Source organism: Erigeron canadensis, chromosome 7, assembly GCF_010389155.1.
Source record: "Erigeron canadensis isolate Cc75 chromosome 7, C_canadensis_v1, whole genome shotgun sequence".
Lineage (NCBI taxonomy): Eukaryota > Viridiplantae > Streptophyta > Magnoliopsida > Asterales > Asteraceae > Erigeron > Erigeron canadensis.
The window spans coordinates 2830873-2848496 of NC_057767.1; the positions used below are offsets into that span (position 1 = coordinate 2830873).

At 31.6% G+C, this 17624-nt stretch overlaps 1 protein-coding gene and 1 long non-coding RNA gene across 2 annotated transcripts; both read left to right on the top strand.

The window, feature by feature from the left end:
* Window positions 1-455: 455 nt before the first annotated feature.
* Window positions 456-5953, top strand: LOC122608309. Its single transcript, XR_006325204.1, has 2 exons — window positions 456-796; window positions 5347-5953. It is a non-coding gene; the product is annotated as an uncharacterized LOC122608309 (long non-coding RNA).
* A 7380-nt stretch (window positions 5954-13333) lies between these two features.
* On the top strand, window positions 13334-17474 carry LOC122607679 (zinc finger BED domain-containing protein DAYSLEEPER-like). The gene is made up of 2 exons (XM_043780699.1): window positions 13334-13798; window positions 15324-17474. The coding sequence occupies exon 2, from the start codon at window positions 15330-15332 to the stop codon at window positions 17229-17231; it is 1902 nt and encodes a 633-aa protein (XP_043636634.1). The 5' UTR covers window positions 13334-13798; window positions 15324-15329; the 3' UTR covers window positions 17232-17474.
* The last annotated feature ends 150 nt before the right edge of the window (window positions 17475-17624 follow it).

Genomic DNA, 17624 nt, shown 5'->3' on the forward strand with positions numbered 1-17624 from the left:
CATTTCAATGTCCTACCTACCTTTCCAATTCTATCTCTATCTGCTATGCTCACGGGCCGGAATATATATAATCTCCATCTAGCTCATGAATCAACCGTATCTTATGTAATATATATATTACAAACATATATATTTCGTATTTATTTTACATTTGTCTGAATACCTATACGATTTACGGATTGATTCACTGGATTGTATATATACATGTACAAACAAAATCACTCCAAACATGCCATGATACCACACAAAAATGTACTCCAAAATTGTGTTATATAAGTAACATGGCCTCTATATCATCCAACTCACTGCCTCACCTCCATCACAAACCCCCTCTTTCTCTCTCTCTCTCTAAAATCACTATATATATATGCATATATAGAAGCTAGGTGATGAATGTAGCTAGCTAGCTAGAAGATGCATATATATAAAATATATATAAATGAAGAATTAATATACAAGTCCTCCTCATGTTTTTCCACAGCTTTCTTGAACTTTTTAGTCACACATATCATCGATACATATATACAAACTTTTGTATCGATAATTAACCGCTAGCTAGTTAATTAATGTGTGTTTTTGCTAAAAAGCTCAAGAAAGCTGTGGGAGGAAATGAGCATTCATGGACTTCTTAATGTGAAATATTGCTACCTAGCTACCAGATCAATATAATGCATATCGTGAACAACTCACTCACTCACTCAAAAAACCTCTTCAAATTTTCATTTGTTACAAATGTATCTCAAAAGGTGGATGCACGGTGGCTAATCTGTCAATCTTGTATATACTTCTTTAATTTGTAAGTTTCTTAATTATCTACGTACGTACGTACACATGCGTTTTTTTGCTAAAAGATATGTCGACATTTAATTACACTAAAAAATTTTAGACATACATACACAATACCTATATACAAACATCTTAAAGTTTGGAAATGCATGTGTTGTGTTTGGTAAATTTTGTACTAAGTTTTTATATATAAATAATTTATTTCTAATTTATATAAAACAAAAATAAGTAATTAAAAACATCTCAAGATCGAGTACTGTTTAGACAAAGTTATGAATTGTGGAATGAACCAATTAAGAAGTTAAATACATAGTTTCCTGATTCTGTTTCTTCAAGTGTATATATGTTAACTTTCAGTGCTTACAGGTTTTAAATTGAATCACCGCAATTACTGTATCTTTTTTTTTTTTTTTTTTCCAATTAAGATGGACCATGTTATTTTCACGTCCAACAAAATTAATGTCGGGTTACCCGAAATTACCCAACGACCCAGCTCCGTGAATAACGGAACTCTGTAGCCAAAGCCACCAATTGAGCAAAATCCGTTGTCCATATGCCCATTGTGATAAATAAAACTTAACTCATCAAAAATATCTTTACATTTTCCTATGACCTCAAAAATATCTTTACATTTTCCTATTTCCTATATATATATTTTTTTGAACTGCAACCTTTAATCAATTTCATTAGAAAAAATCAGAAGCTAGCACAGTATACAGAAAATGTTAAAACGTAAAATTTCACCAATTATTATGTAGAGCAATTTTTTATCCATAAGTAAGGTGATGATTGGATGTTTTGAAAAACACCTTCACCGCATATACATTTTTAATTTGCTTTCATAAATTAGTTTGTTTCTTGATTTTTCCGTTATTAAGCTCCAAATTAATAGATTTTAGGAAAATAACATTGATCACCTTTTTTAATCTTCTCAGATCAGTGCGTGGCTTGTTTCATAAATTTTCAACAGATCCATCAAAAAGTAGTTCATTTTCCAATATCAATTGGCAAGATGGATTAATTCGATCTTTTATTAATATTTTTTTTACAAACCCTAAAGTTTGACCAATATAACTATATATATTGATTGAAGTTATTTTGTAACATTTAAGTTTTTTAAGGTATCATTATTTTTAATGGGCCGGTGTTCAAATTTATTTCAAACCTAACATATATAATCCCCATCTTATATCTTTTATATATATATATATATATATATTATATACACTATAACACAGTTGAACTAATAACCTATTAACTAATTAAATCGCTCAATTTCATCAAATTGACTATCGCTTATGTCATCATTTAGATTAACTATAAATTAAAAATACTAATAATCATTATCCAAATACATTATTATATTAATATTTATATTAAATTGTAGAAAAAGTCTCATTAATTTACTTTTTTTTATTTATTTCCATCAATAATTTACACTTTTTAACCCTTAATACTTAGTTTATATTTATTTTTAGCCATAACTTGAGAGAATTTTTTAAAATATACATTTATGTAATTAATTAAACAAGTTTAAACGTATGACATATTGTTTACAAAAAATTATTCAAACCTAATGACTTATTAACAAATATTTGATTAGATTTTTATAAATTATAAATATTAATACTTACTTTAATATTTAATATAAACACAGTTTGAACGCTAGATACATATCCCAAACATAATAACAGATGACGATATACAACATCCTTATCTTAAACACAATAGGAATCACAGAACATGGGACGATCACAGAAGAAATCACAATTTACAACAGAAGATTACTTGAATAGTAAATCCAAATGAATATAAACTCCATTCAAGATTCATTTTATCTCTCAATAAAAAAGGTACATATTTTTCTCCTTTTTTATATATTAGTTTTGGGTATTAATGTTTAAAGTTACAATTGTTATTCAAATCAAGAGTCCTAACTGTTATCAAAGAATAGAAAACAATCATAATTGTTATCTAATTATCATAGGACATGTGATTGAAAATAAACCTATGCGTGTTATGGGTTTGCATCATGATCAAGTACATATACTTAGTTTAATGTCAAGTACAGGATCACAAGTATGTTTATATTTTAATTCTTAACTATCTTTCATAATAATATCACATTATGAGTACAACTGGTTTCAAAAAATTCTATTAAAGAGAAATTATTATATTATGTGCCTTGTGGAATGACTACGACAAACAATTTCATCAATAAGTATCAGCTAATTATGACAGTGACGAACCTGTGATTATTATACTACAACTTGCAAAGTATAACACTTAGAACCATATATCTTCAAAATTATAAGCTTTTATAACTTAAATATATGAAAATCTAATATTGATAATATCGTAAATCCGTGTCCAGTGTTGGACACGGGTCTAAAATCTAGTATATTTTTGATTTGAAGAATTAGCCACGTGACTTAATTGGTATAATATAAATATTGATCGACTTATTACTCTTTCTGATGTGTAATAACAGTTCAACCGATTTAAAAATATTCATGACCTCTTTAATTTTTTAAGGCAAATTAAGGCTTATAAGTTATCACCATATATATATCACTAGAGGGGAACCCACGCGTTGCAGCGGTAACTCTAAAAAAAGTTGTGGTTATATGTGGAGGGGGTAAATGAGTGATAACCCTCTAGTCTCATATAACGTTTTAGAACCCAAAACTTATACCGTTTAAAACTTATGTCCGATAACCCACCCATACATTGTGGCAAAAATCTCGCTAAAACAATTTGTAATGTACATAATGTAGTTCTCAAAAATGGTAGTAAACTATTATACACCACATACAAAATGAAAGATTATATGCAGTCATGCAGATAAAATGGATGTTTGAATTAGATTGATATAAATTATAACTATAGATACGATGACTATAAAACTAACCCAAATTCTCTCGCATAGGCTAAATAAGTCACATGTCCACAAGACTGTCTTGGTTCAACCATATATGTAGATACACGGTTAACAAATAACGGCTATGGACTAATGAAAGATGTACCTTCAGTACAAGACTACAAACCCAATCTTTTGTTGCAATTATATACCTATAAATTCTGGTCTAGCCTGTCAGAATCAGTCCCTGGGTACATATATAGATTCAAGATAACCCAATCTTTTGTACCAATCGTTTCTCTCCTGATTCCATTTGCTTACTGCTGCTCTTTTAGATCGATTGCATACCCGGCTGAACACTATTCGAAAAGAATACCATCAGCCTGCATAATAAATTTCACCTCTTAAAAAAAATAAAATGAACAATATGCTCATAGTACCCATAAACTTGCTTTTTATGGAACAATGATTGCCATACACAAACTATACAAAAATCCTGTTGCAATTACATACCTTATCATCATTTAATCCAACATCCTAAAAGAAAGCTCAAACGACTCTGCCAAAGTAAAATCACAAAAAGTACCAAATTAAAGCTTTGAAAAGTGAGCGTGAACAAAAACACAGAAAGTGAGATATTTTCGTAATAATTTATTTTTTGTTAATATAAGTAAAGCATTACAATCTGTGCTAAAAAAGAGTAAAGCATAACAATATGGACAATAAAGCATTTATTAGTCAAACATATCCCACCAAGCCCAGTCAACCCAAACTAAAAACATCCTGCACAAACCATTTTACATATTTCCGACCACCTCTATTGAAAAATTCCCAAAAGAGGTACAACATACAATTATGCGGATGTTCAAAGAATAAAACTTTCAAGTTGTCAACTTTGATAAAGCAAAACCTGAGGCGTATATGTGATATACTATCTATAGAGACATTGAGTTGCAAAGCATGTATTTCATCTATAAAGAAACTGCCCTGCAAAGCATGTATTTCATCTATAAAGAAACTGCCCTGCAAAGTATGTATTCATGTACAATTGAAATGGTTAACTGCGCTCCTGATATAATTTAGTTAGCATAACTAAACGGAAAACGGAATCAGGTTTAACTCATGAATGTCATAAATTCTGTTCTAGTAAATTATGAGTAATATAACCCCGAATGACTCATACGACTACATAGTAGTACCTCAATTCTGAAAGGACAATGACTCCAATCACAGCTCTATTTACACGCCAGATTTTAGTTTATCAAAGATAAAAATGATCCAAAATAATAAATAAAATAAATTTGACACTACATCCCTATGTTATTGAATTGCAAAAATCTTTACACAAACAACTACATATACTTTCAAAATCAGCCAGTCAATTCAAATGTGCATCAAGATGTGAAGATGTGGATAATAACAATATCCAAAAAAATGCTCAAAAATTATTTAACAAAGATAATTATAAAAAAGGAATTTGAAAATACCATATTCTCAGCCATCGTCTTCCAATTTACGACGATCTAAAAGGTTCAATTAATGTGCTGATATGCAGCGCTATCACCGCCCCATCTTCGCCACCACCACCACCCCAATATCTGCCGTGGCGCTGCCGCCATCACCACCCCAGATCCGCCGGATTTTTTAGGGTTTTTTTCAGATCTTTTGTTGACTTAAAAGCATACATCAAATCATCGCAGTTCCATATAGAAAATCAAAAGAAGACTCGGATTTGCAAATAAAAAAATTCTGCAAAAGAGAAGAGAAGAGGTGCTCCGGATGGTGATGCCAATTTATGGCAGAGGTGCACCGGAGCAGAAGAGAAGACAGGGAGGAGGGAGGCGCCGGTGAGTTTTTCGTTTGTGTAGGTTTTTTGTTATGGTAGAGGTGCACCGGAGCAGAAGAGAAGATAGGGGGAGGGAGGCGACGGTGAGTTTTTCATTTGTGTGGGTATTTTGTTGAATCGAGGTGAATGAACCAAAATATTCTAAACTCAAATCACACAACATCCATGGACGACGGCGGCGGCGGATTAAATGGACGACGACGACGGAGGTAGGTATGGTGGCGGAGATGGTGGCCGGGCAGTGAAAGGAGGGAGAGAGGTATGGCAGTTGCGGTGGATGGCGAGAGTGACGTGTGAATGAGATATTAGTTAGGGTTACTTAAGTGTTGTTAAGCATAGGGGTATTTTTGGTAGGAAAAAAAGGCTGAATTTTTTAATCCAATATACTTTAATAGGGATTATAGATAGGTATTTTTTTTTGAACAAATATCATACGTATTTTATATACTAACTTAATTATACATGAAAAGTCATTGGAGATCGAGGTTTATTAGGCCTCATATATATATATACCCGAATCAAAAAGACTCATCTTAATAGTTAATTAGTTTATCGATCTGGATTCTGGATAATTAATTAACCTGAATACTATTATAATAGGAGATGATGATCAGGTTACAGATGCAATCCAATGTCACCGGACCGCCTATAAGTCATTTAATTAGATTCCAATTTCTAAAACAAAACCCGATATTATGTACGTGTTTTTGTATAATTTGACACGTCATGACCTTTTTTTTTTTATAAGATAAAATTTTATGATAAATGTACGTTTAGCAGAACCTATTTTTTTTAGTGAAGTAGATCAATATATTTGATCGTGTAATTAATAAGTTCTTAATGATCTTATGAGGTAGGATTAATTAGGATTTCCTTAAATTGTACTATACCAAATTGTTTGGTCTTGATACATTATCAACCACGGGATTAAATCAAAAATCATGATATTAAGATCAAGTTTAAATCTTGATATTTTTGAAGCTGTCCCAACTTGACCTTAGGAAAATTTGACAGGATCGCACTTTCTGGTTTCTTTTGAATTGTCGATCGGCTTTGTTTGTCTTTCACCATGAATTGTCTTCTACTACTTTCCTTCACCCAATGTCAATTATTAGCTAGTTAATTAGCCTGATAGTAATTGTTCATCTTTTTTATATAAATTTTTACATGTGACTTAGGAATAAAAACAAACATCCTCATCGTCAAATGTTCATGAGGTCATAACTCAACCGACAACAGATAGTCGGTTGTATAAACTGAATCCCATTATTATGAGCCAAACAAACGGTACCAAAGAAAAAAGCACACTAGGCTCCCCAACAACTATAAAAACCATGGATCATTGACTAGACATGATTTCACATCGATATTATATATTAAATGTTATGGTTTCACGTCTTACAAATAAAAAAGTTTTTGAGGTTAGTTTAATATTGGGTTAGGTTTTACCTATAATATAATGAGAGTTTCCTCTTATAGGCCGGGAAGTAAAGGTTATATATCGATCGAGTTGGTCTTCCACCCGTATTGAAAGGGATACAAATCCTTAAAGCAACTTTATAAGTAATGCTAAAACAATCTTAACTCTTGTATTACAATTAATTAAAGATCAAGAAGCATAGATTAAGTTTGAATCTTAACCGTAATTCAAAACATAGAGTTTGCTTCAACTTTACCTATAAAGTTAAATCTAATTATCCTTATCCTATTAAAAGTAAGGAGATATACGTTTCTTGCCCTATCTTAAACAATCATTTAGAGTGAGTGAGTAACTACCATCGCTTTATTTAAACTTTTTTTAGAAATTACATAACAAATTTAATTTTTTCTAGAAAAGTACAATATCAAAAGTTCACATTCAAAATTTTATGATAAAAGGTACAAATATATATATATATATATATGCACAATAATGACAACTCATATGACTATCATTAGCAAAACCCTTTTTTTTAATGACAAATCTTAGTTGTTAGTAGCTAGTAATTAAACGTTAATTTCTGGGTTTGAATATGTGACATTTAGATAAGCTAAGTCTCTCAACTCAATCTTGAGCCATTAGACCAAAATTGGATCTTTTCACCTTAGTAATCTTGATCTCATCTTGTTCAATCAAAACTCGTTTTACAATTGTCATAGAATTTAAAAACCAAACACAATACAAAAGCTTTAAATAATAATCTGAGCGACACATTACTGAATTTTCGGAATATCTCGTGATGTAAAAAATTTCTAAAATATTACAAAGAAATGGAGATGAAGACAAGAATATATAATGGCGTGTATGGATCGATGGGGAGCCCATGCCATGGGGGGAAGGCAGAAAGAAAGACAGAAGAGAGGAATCACGAGGTGTGCATATATATATAATTAAAGATGGAAGGTTATAAAAGACAGACAGAAGCATAAGATGTTATGGAGGGTACTAAGGTACCACCCTAGAAATGCACCTAAGCTGTTACAAACATATACGTGTGCATGCATGTACTTCAATTCCGACCATATGAATTTTTTTATTTTATTTTTGCTAACAACTACATTTGTTATATGATAAAATTAAATTGGTTTTAAGAATATAAGGTTGTGAAAAGGAATGAAAGAGGATGGCTTATTTGGGCTCAAGCATGAGCATGATTAGATTGAGTGTGGTGTTTCTACAATTTCTTGCAACTATTTTATTTTGTGTGGGTATCTATTTCCACGTTTCTATTCTATATATACCTCCTATTTGTGCACTATTGTATTTTAAGAGGTAAGAGGTATATTTAGGAATAGGAGGTGAGAGTATAGTAGGAGGCTCCTTTATTTTGATGTACGCTTTTTCAATCTTTTCTTGTTGGGCCTTTATATCAATAAGAGAGATAGTATCTGCGTGTTATGGCGGTGAGATGGTGGGGGTATTAAGTCATATGAGGTGATAAGTAATAGAGTGTGATAAACAAATGTCTTGGTTATACGGGCTCCGCTCTCGAATTTAAAAATTCGTCTAAAGTATATCAAATGACCTTTCTAACGAAAGAGCATAAAATAATTTTTACAATTTATCGATATACGGTTTTTCAGATAAAAGATTTTGAATGAATTAGAGGTATAAAATGATTTATGGAGAATAGAGAAAAAAATGAGTGGTTAAGATTTGATAAAAGAGAACAAAATGAGTGGTTTAGATTAAAGGGTATATTAGGTATATTAGGCAGAAATGTTTAAAATAGTAAATAAAGAAGAAAGGTAATTTAGCTAGTTCAAATCATATTTTCTTTAAAAAAAAAAATCCTCATTTATAAGATAATATAAATATAAAGTGATTACAGTTATGATATAATAATAATAAAAAAAATAAAAATAAACCTAGCTTAAAATAAAATTATAAAAAACAAAACTGAAAATGATTGCAAAATGATCAATCCAAGAAAGTCCATATTGTGCTCTATATTAAAAGTAAGAAAAATAACTTGAAATGTTAGACTAATAATATTTTTAATGTTTTTACTTCATGTCAAATGTAGATAAAAAGTTTTGACTAAAAGTGTAAAGTAAATATTATTTAAAATTAAAGTTATAAGAATGGTCTATTACATATTTCAAAATTAAGTTTTTCGATATTATGTTACAATCTTTATCAAGCAATTTTAAATGAGAAAAATGAGTATGTGGCTGTTATGCACTTAACTTGAGTGAAAAACTCTTCACATACCAATATTTTAATATTTTGAATAAATGTTTGGCCTTTTATGATATTTATGGTTTAAAAAAAGGTATGTGGGGGGTTTTTCATCCAAACTTAGGTGTTTATGGTTTAAAAAAAGGTATGTAAATGTTTTTTCCATCCATCTTAAATACATAACAGCCTCATATTCCCTTTCCCCATTTTAAATATATATATGATCATACAAACGGTTAATGTGTTGATGTCATAGAATGATTGAAAAATGTTGAACCTTGAAAATTGCAAAAGAACAATATTAAAGCATGAGAAAATCACATGATTAGCCTAATTTCATTGCGATTGTATCGAATTAGCCAAAAAATTTTGGATTTTCATTAAGTAACCAACAAAATCGCAATAAACTGACAAAATCGCAATGAAATCTACAAAATCGCAATGAGAACTTCAAAATCGTAATAAGATTTTGTAAAATCGCAACGAGATTCTAAGAATCGCAATGCGATTCTAAGAAACTCTATGCGATTCTGATAATCTCGTAGAGATTCTGCAAAAAGAATCTCGTAGAGATTATGCATGCATAAGAATTGCATTGCGATTCTCAGAATCTCATTGCGATTTCCATAATCTCGTTGCGATTATTCATAATCTTATTGCGATTTTGTAAAATCTTATTGCGATTTTAATGTTCTCATTACAATTTTGAAGATCTCATTGCGATTTTGTCAAATTATTACGATTTTGCTGGCTATTCTGTGAAAATTCAAAAAAACTTGACTAATGTGATATGATCTCAATAAAATTTGGCTAATCAAGTGATTTTCTCTTAAAGCAAAGTGAGGTGATGTACGTTAGTAAATTAACTTTATTAATAATAAAAAAAAATCACATAGATATATGATACTTGTAATGAGTAATCGTTTGTACATGCTGGCCTAAGAGTCATCGTGGGCCAAAAATCAACCCGGCCCGGTTGTAGACTGGACCAACATGAGAAACAAAAGATTCATATACAGGAGACCGAAAACAGACCCTGATTTTATGGTTTTGTTCCGGTCTTGAATTCTTGTCGGGTTGGGTTTCCTACTGAAGGCCGGCTATAGCTTGGGCTACTGAAACCATGCATCATCACCGAAATCAGTAGTAGATATTACGTTATGGTTCTAATTGCTTAGGTCTTAATGTTTGGTTACAATCCTTTCACACCTGCAATTAGATTCACCATCCTGATATATTTTTTAAGATTAATTAGAAGAATCACGTATTTTTTGTCTAAGTTTTTTAAGTTTCTTCTCAAGATTAGAAGAATCACATTTTTTTTTTGTCATACATTAAGCTCAATTTTAAAATGTTAAATGCGCTTTATGAAACACGGGAACAGTACCCGCGCGTTACGCCGGTGATGGAGGTGGCGGTGATGTAATGGCGGAGGCGGTGGTGGCGGTGGCGGCGAGCGGCGGTGGTGGCGGAGATTGGTGGTGGTAGTGGCGCCGGTGAGTAGTGGAAGTTATTGATATAATGTGCCTATGATGTATGGTATATCATGCATTATAATGTGTACATTGTTGAAACTTAAAATCAATATTGAAATTATAAGTTTAATGAAATTTTAAGTTCAATATTGAAAATCAAATATAAATTTACTTTATAATGTAATATAGATATAGATAATTGGAAGCTGCATTAAAATGGCTATAAAAGGTAAACAATTCGAATGAAGAAGTATTTGACTAAATCTTTTTCTAATCGCTGACGAATTTAAATATTGCCTTATGAATTCGGATGAAATTAATCAGATCAAGTAGATAAGTTGATCAACATCGTTTCGAGATTTTAGTAAAGCTAGATAACATCTACCAATATACTAAAACAAGATTGAGATGTTCTTGAAACGACACGTGTCGTAACCTTTGATTGACACCTTTTAATTTATTTATTTTATTAAATTAGCTTTTTAAATTGTATATAAATTCATTTTTCTAATTAAAATTAGAATTAAACTCTAACTCTTGGCTTATTATAACAAAAGACATTATAACCTTATTTGATTGATTATTTTATCATTAATAAATTGTCTATTTGTCATTCGCAATTCTTCAACTCCTATTACTTATGTTACTTATAAAAGGTTATTAACATGAATACTTCAAAATTTTGAGTTTATGATCCGAAGTCAAAAGTCTATTTGCCGTCATCTACTATGCTTACATGTTCCGATTTTGATTTCATTCTAAAAAACTAAAGGTAAATCCAAAACTCTAACTAAGCATATATTATATTTATCATTACTATTTATTATAATTAGTTTCGATCATCGATTAACCATAATCACAATTTATTTCATACTCATGAATCATGTATGAGCCATATTCGAAATTTTTTATTATATAATCAATATAGCTACCGTATATCGTACGGCTATTAGAACTAGTAAAACATATATATATATATATATATATAGAAACAGTTCAAGTTAGAAGATCATACAGAAGCGGTATTTTTGAGTTAACCAGGTTTTCAGTTTCGTATTGAAAATTAGGCACATGCACTGGATCGAAATTTAACGGGCTTTATTAGTTTCAGTCTTTTTCGTGCCGATTTAATGGTTTTCTTGGGCCAGCCTATGTTTTGGATCACCCCTACTTGTTGTTTCAAAAAACGTAAAAGTAGAAATTTAAATACAAAATGAAAAAATCATTCGACGTTCGTATTCGTATATATAATAGACAAATGCCTGCCTGATAAAAGGCATACTATAAAAAGTCTCTGAGTGGGCAAAATTAAAAAATCCATAAAAATAAATCTAAAAATGAGCAAAATGTTAAAAACCTATATGAAAAATGAAAAATTTAAAAATACATGACAAAATCTAAATTCCGATGGGCGTTGGCCCCCTTTTGTCCGCGATGCGGCGGCGGCGACGGATAGTGGTGGCGGCAGCAGCGATGGTTGATGTAAAAGAGAATGACATAGTTATTTTAAGGTTGGGGGATTTATGTTGTAAATTAATTTATTAGGGGTATTATAGGTATATTAGATGAATATGTTTAAATTGAAAGAAAAATATTTTATAATGTAGTAAAAATAAAGATAAAGATAAAGATAATTCAAAAGGTATATTCTCAACTTCCATAAAACAAATTCAAAATATATATTTAAGTTATTCAAAAGGCACTTAAAGCGGTAATACTATATTTTTGAGTTTAAAACATTAGAAAAGAAAAGATAAGAGTGGATAGAAAAAGAAAAGGAAAAAGTTATAATTTTAGAAATGCATTCTTGAGTTTATGTGGAGAGATAGAAAAAAAAAATACAAATATTGTTATACCAACTTTGACCCCACCATCTCTTGACCTATCCAATTTTATTCATTCATCTCCCCCATCAAAATAACCACCGATCTTTCATAATTTATCTCTGATAACTTGAAAAAGCCATCTTTTTCTCTGCTTTTTATTCACCTTTTGATTACAAACACAAGAATCATATCCCCACCATCTCTACAATACTTATTAGTGGTGTTATCATAAACAACTACAACAATTGCAACACTTGATTTGTTTCCTATTTCATAGCTCATATATATTTTCAGTTGCAGCAGCAACAACAATAAACACACAGGGATAGATTGGTACTTTTACACATGGATGCAAACTTTTCCATTTAAATCTAGTCAAATTTGGCTGGAAAATTTTGAAAAAAAAACCCCTTAAGTTATTATATCATATCATTCCATTTCTTTTCCTGTTTAAAAAACTCAATAATGAAAAAAATAGGTTTTTTCTTATCATTTACTTTTTTATCACTCTTTACAAAAACTTAAGAATGCAGTATAAAGATATGAGTGCATGACTATTTATATATGGAAGGTGATATAGGTAGTAATATTTTGGGAAATGCTAAATACAACCCTAAGGGCTGTATTTAACGTGCATAAAAAAACTTGTACCTTCCATATTAAAAGTCCGTCCCTGATTTTCATAATAAATGTACAAACAATTTATGCACCTTAAATGTATTTAACAAACCCCTAATATTTTTGATGTATATACCAATACTACATTCATGTATAACCAGCTTAATATCTTGTACAATCAGATTTATACATAATGATTCATCTATCAAAATCAATGTAAATTTGTACATTAGTACATATATATTGTTTCCATTTATATCAATCAGTTATAAAACTTATATATAATTATCCATATATCAAAATCATTCAATTTTATACTCTACTCATGACATCATTAGACATTAGTTATTTGTTAAGCTTAATATATATCTGGCGGTCAAACTCAATCAGTCAAGCATCATAGAAATCAAATACCCATGGGCTAAGATCCAAAATACACATAAAAAAACAAGACAAAAAGCCAAAATCAAATTTACAAAAGAGCCCATTGGGCTTACTAGGGTTTAAGCATTTAACCCAAAAGCCCATCATATCTCCATCAAGGCATCAACCTCTGAAAAACCCCTGAAATGTACGGAGTACTTGTTTGTTTTTTTTCAAATAATCACTGTTAAGATTTTATAGAATTTATCTACCTAAATAAAAGGAAGAAGGGGAAGAATATTACTTTAACCCTAGTTTCAGTTTTCTTCAAATTCAACTTCTGGGTTATCTCCTGCTTCACTTGTAAGTCTTCTTTCTTTTTTTCTTCAAATATGATAAAATATGTTTGCAGTTTAGTATAAATTTAGTTTCATGTATCATGTTCAATGTCCAGAGTAAAATGTTGTTGTTGTTTTTTTTTAATTTTTATTGTTGTTGTTGTTGTTGTTATGTCTAGTAAATATGTTTTGTACCTTAAACGGGTAAACGAATGAGGTTTTTCGTGTAAAGATAGTATTATGTTGTACCTAAACAAGGGGTATTTCCGTGACAGTTTTCCAAACATTTTTGTATCCTCCCTAAGATAAAGTAATAAAGAAAGAAACAGCTCACGGCCGCCTTCCGCGGGTTTTGAGCCCCAATACCTTGACGATGGTGTATGGGGAGGTTAAGATGTAGACAGACCTTAGTCCGTTACCTCTACCTAGGTAGATGGGCGGCTTCCAAGTTTTACCTAAATGGTAGAAAAGGACCTCCGGCCTTTGTATGAGATGTTTACCCAAAACCAGGATGCCTGACCATTGGTTTTGTCTATCATTCAATATGCTTTTAGTATTTTAATAATATCTTTGTAGGTTGGGTTTAAGGATAAATGGTTGTTAATGTTATGATGTTAATGTTATGATCCTATCAAATTGAAATCCCTCGTGTTGGTCATGTTGAACCAATCAAAATTCTTTGAACACCATCAACTAAAATTGGGGGCCTTTAATTTTTATTGACAATTTTATGACTTGAGACAACATGAGAGGATACCAACATGTTGCTAAGGTGTAAATAGTACGAAGGATTTTGGTGCTTGAGACTCTTGTGTTGCATCTTTTTGAACTTGAATGCCCTGTTTTTTAAAAAGAGTTCGATACATTTGATTTCACTTTTCTCTGGATTCATTTTCGCATAATGTTACGAGTAAAAGAGATAATGGAAACTAAAAACCAGCAATTGGGTGTTTGGCATTGCGGATTAAAGTTATCTATATCATCATTGGGTTATCAAGTCGTGCAGATATAACTAGTCTTTAGTGTTAGTTAGCTATCTGACTTTTTATGGTGAAATAAAGATTGAGACCCTCTCAAGTTGAAACCAACGTCACAGGTCTTTTCTCGCCCAATTGAAAAAGATAGGAGCCCTAAAGTCTGTTTTTTTGGCAAGACAAAATGACTGGTCATGTTGGTATTAACTTGAAGTCTTTACACATATGCAGTTCTGGATAAATAGTTTAAGTGTCGTTGTAGCAAAACTGATTTTTGATTATATGAATATTTACGGTTGCTGCTTTCAATATTCTTATATAATCATAATCCGCAAAACACTCAGAAAACAGTTTGTTAGCTCATTTTAAAACAATCTTATGCATTCCATTTTGTTGTAGATATATTCTTCCATATCACATAGTAACATCCAAATATGCAATGCCAAACATCCCCCTAACGTATGTGATATTTTGGGACTATTTGCACTATTCTAACCTTATGACTTATGGTTGTGTTTATGCAAATTTGTAAAACTAGCTTATTTTGACATTTATATTACATTTTTGTATTTTCAGAATTTCATGGGTAACCCTATAATCAAAAATGAACCACGTGATGATGAGGCACAGGCAACAAGCAAGAGAAAGAATTCTGTAATATGGGAACATGTCACACTTAAGAGTGTCGATGTAAAATGTACCACTAGCCACCTTAAGCAACATGTTACCTTTGAAAATTGCCCTCAAATGTCTTCACGTACCCTTGTTTCAAACACTAATGGTGCTCTCCCTAAAAAACGATACATAAGTACATCTGGATCTGCAATTGGTTCATTGAATCAGCCTTGTTGCAGATATGAGATTGCAAAGATGATTATTATGCATGAATATCCACTTGACATGATGGACCATCTTGGATTTTTGGATTGTGTCAGAGCTCTGCAACCTCAATTCAACGTCTTGTCCCGTGATACTATTGAAAGTGATTGTTCTGCTTTTTATGCAAGGGAAAAACAGGCCCTTTCGAATCGTATTTCTAGCATCCCAGGACGTGTTAGTCTTTCTTTGGATATGTGGTCTACAGATCAAAGTGTATGTTATGTCTGCATAGCGGGTCAATTCATTGATAACAATTGGAAGTTGAATCGAAAGATTCTTGGTGTTAAGCTGTTATCATTTCCCGAATCTGGATCTATTTTCAATCATGCAGTCCTTTCTTGCATAACTGAATGGAATTTAGAGTCAAAGCTATTTACAGTGTCTCTTGATGAATCTTTTTCAAATGAAACCGTGACAAAATACCTCAGAGGGATACTTTCTAGCAACAACCCGCTAGTTCTTAAAGGTCAACTCATGATTAGCAGTTGCTATTCTCGGGTTTTGACTCATCTTGCTCAAGATGCTTTAATTTCAACGAAGGAAACGGTTAAAAAAGTTCGTGATATTGTGAAGTATGTAGTGACAGCTGAAAGTCAACAAAAAAGATTCAATGATTTGAAACAAAAACTTCAGGTACCAAGTACCAAAAGTCTCGATCTTGACAGCCAAACGCAATGGAACACAACTTACCACATGTTAGTTGCTGCATCCGAATTAAAAGAGGTATTTCCATGTTTGGATGACTTTGAACCTAGTTACATAAAAAGCCCATCAATGGAAGAATGGAAAGAAGTTGAAGTTCTTTGTGTTTTCTTGAAACTCTTGTTTGATGCAGCCAATATTTTGGTGGGTCCCACATTTCTGACCACGGATGTGTTTTTTCATGAAGTGTGGAAAATCCAACTTGCGCTTACAAATGCATCAATGATTGGAGATAGGTTTATTAGGAAGTTGACAAAACCGATGCATGAAAGGTTTAGCAAGTACTGGAAAGATAACTCTCTGGTTTTTGCAATTGCAGTGATTATGGATCCCCGTTTTAAGATGAAGCTTGTGGAGTTTAGTTTTTCAAAAACCTACAGTTCTGAAGCTGAGAATCAGATAAAAGTTGTACGTGATGCTGTTGAGGAACTTTATCTTGATTATGTGGTGCAAATGCTTCCTACACCGACATTTGTTGTTAAGGAAAATGAGAATGGGAATGATATCGAGATTGGGAATGGAAGTGAAAATGAAGAGCGTTCAGTGAAAGAAGCCATTTTTCTTTCAACAGATGACGGGCTTTCTGATTTTGATATCTACATCTCTGAAACCGCAAGCCTTCAAAACAGGAAATCTGAATTAGATCAGTATTTGGAAGAATCAGTGCTACCCCGTGTGCATGCATTTGATGTTTTGGGCTGGTGGAAGGTGAACAGACAAAAATACCCGACGCTTTCTAAAATGGCTTTTGATATCTTGTGTATTCCTGTCTCTACAGTTTCTCAAGAATTCGTGTTTGACAGTAGGCGTAAGAAGATGAATAGATATCAATGTTCGTTAAGTCCATCGACTCTTGAATCACTTGTTTGTGCTAAAGATTGGTTGCAGCATGGATCTTCTTAGTTTACAGTCTTGTTGTAGATCTTTAATCATTCCATCATTTTTGGATCATTGAAATTTGAAGGAAGGCAAACGATTCTTCAATTTCGTGTTTGTGGGGTACTGTAAAGTAATGTGGTTATCTGGTATATCTTTTTGTCCTGTTGCAACTTGAGAGCTTAAAACGCATGTTTTGTATGCTGTGTAACTCATTGCTAGAGGCATCTAGCGTTGATGAAAGATTAAATTTTGTTTCTGATAACAATATATAACTCTTTACAATGTATGACGACATCATTTCGTATAGAACATCTAAACCTTAGCTGTTTGTTTAGAATAAGATTCAAGTACATCATTTCGATTTTTGACCACCAGGCTGGTCGGATTGGGTGTTTTAAGAAAATCAGTTTGATAACA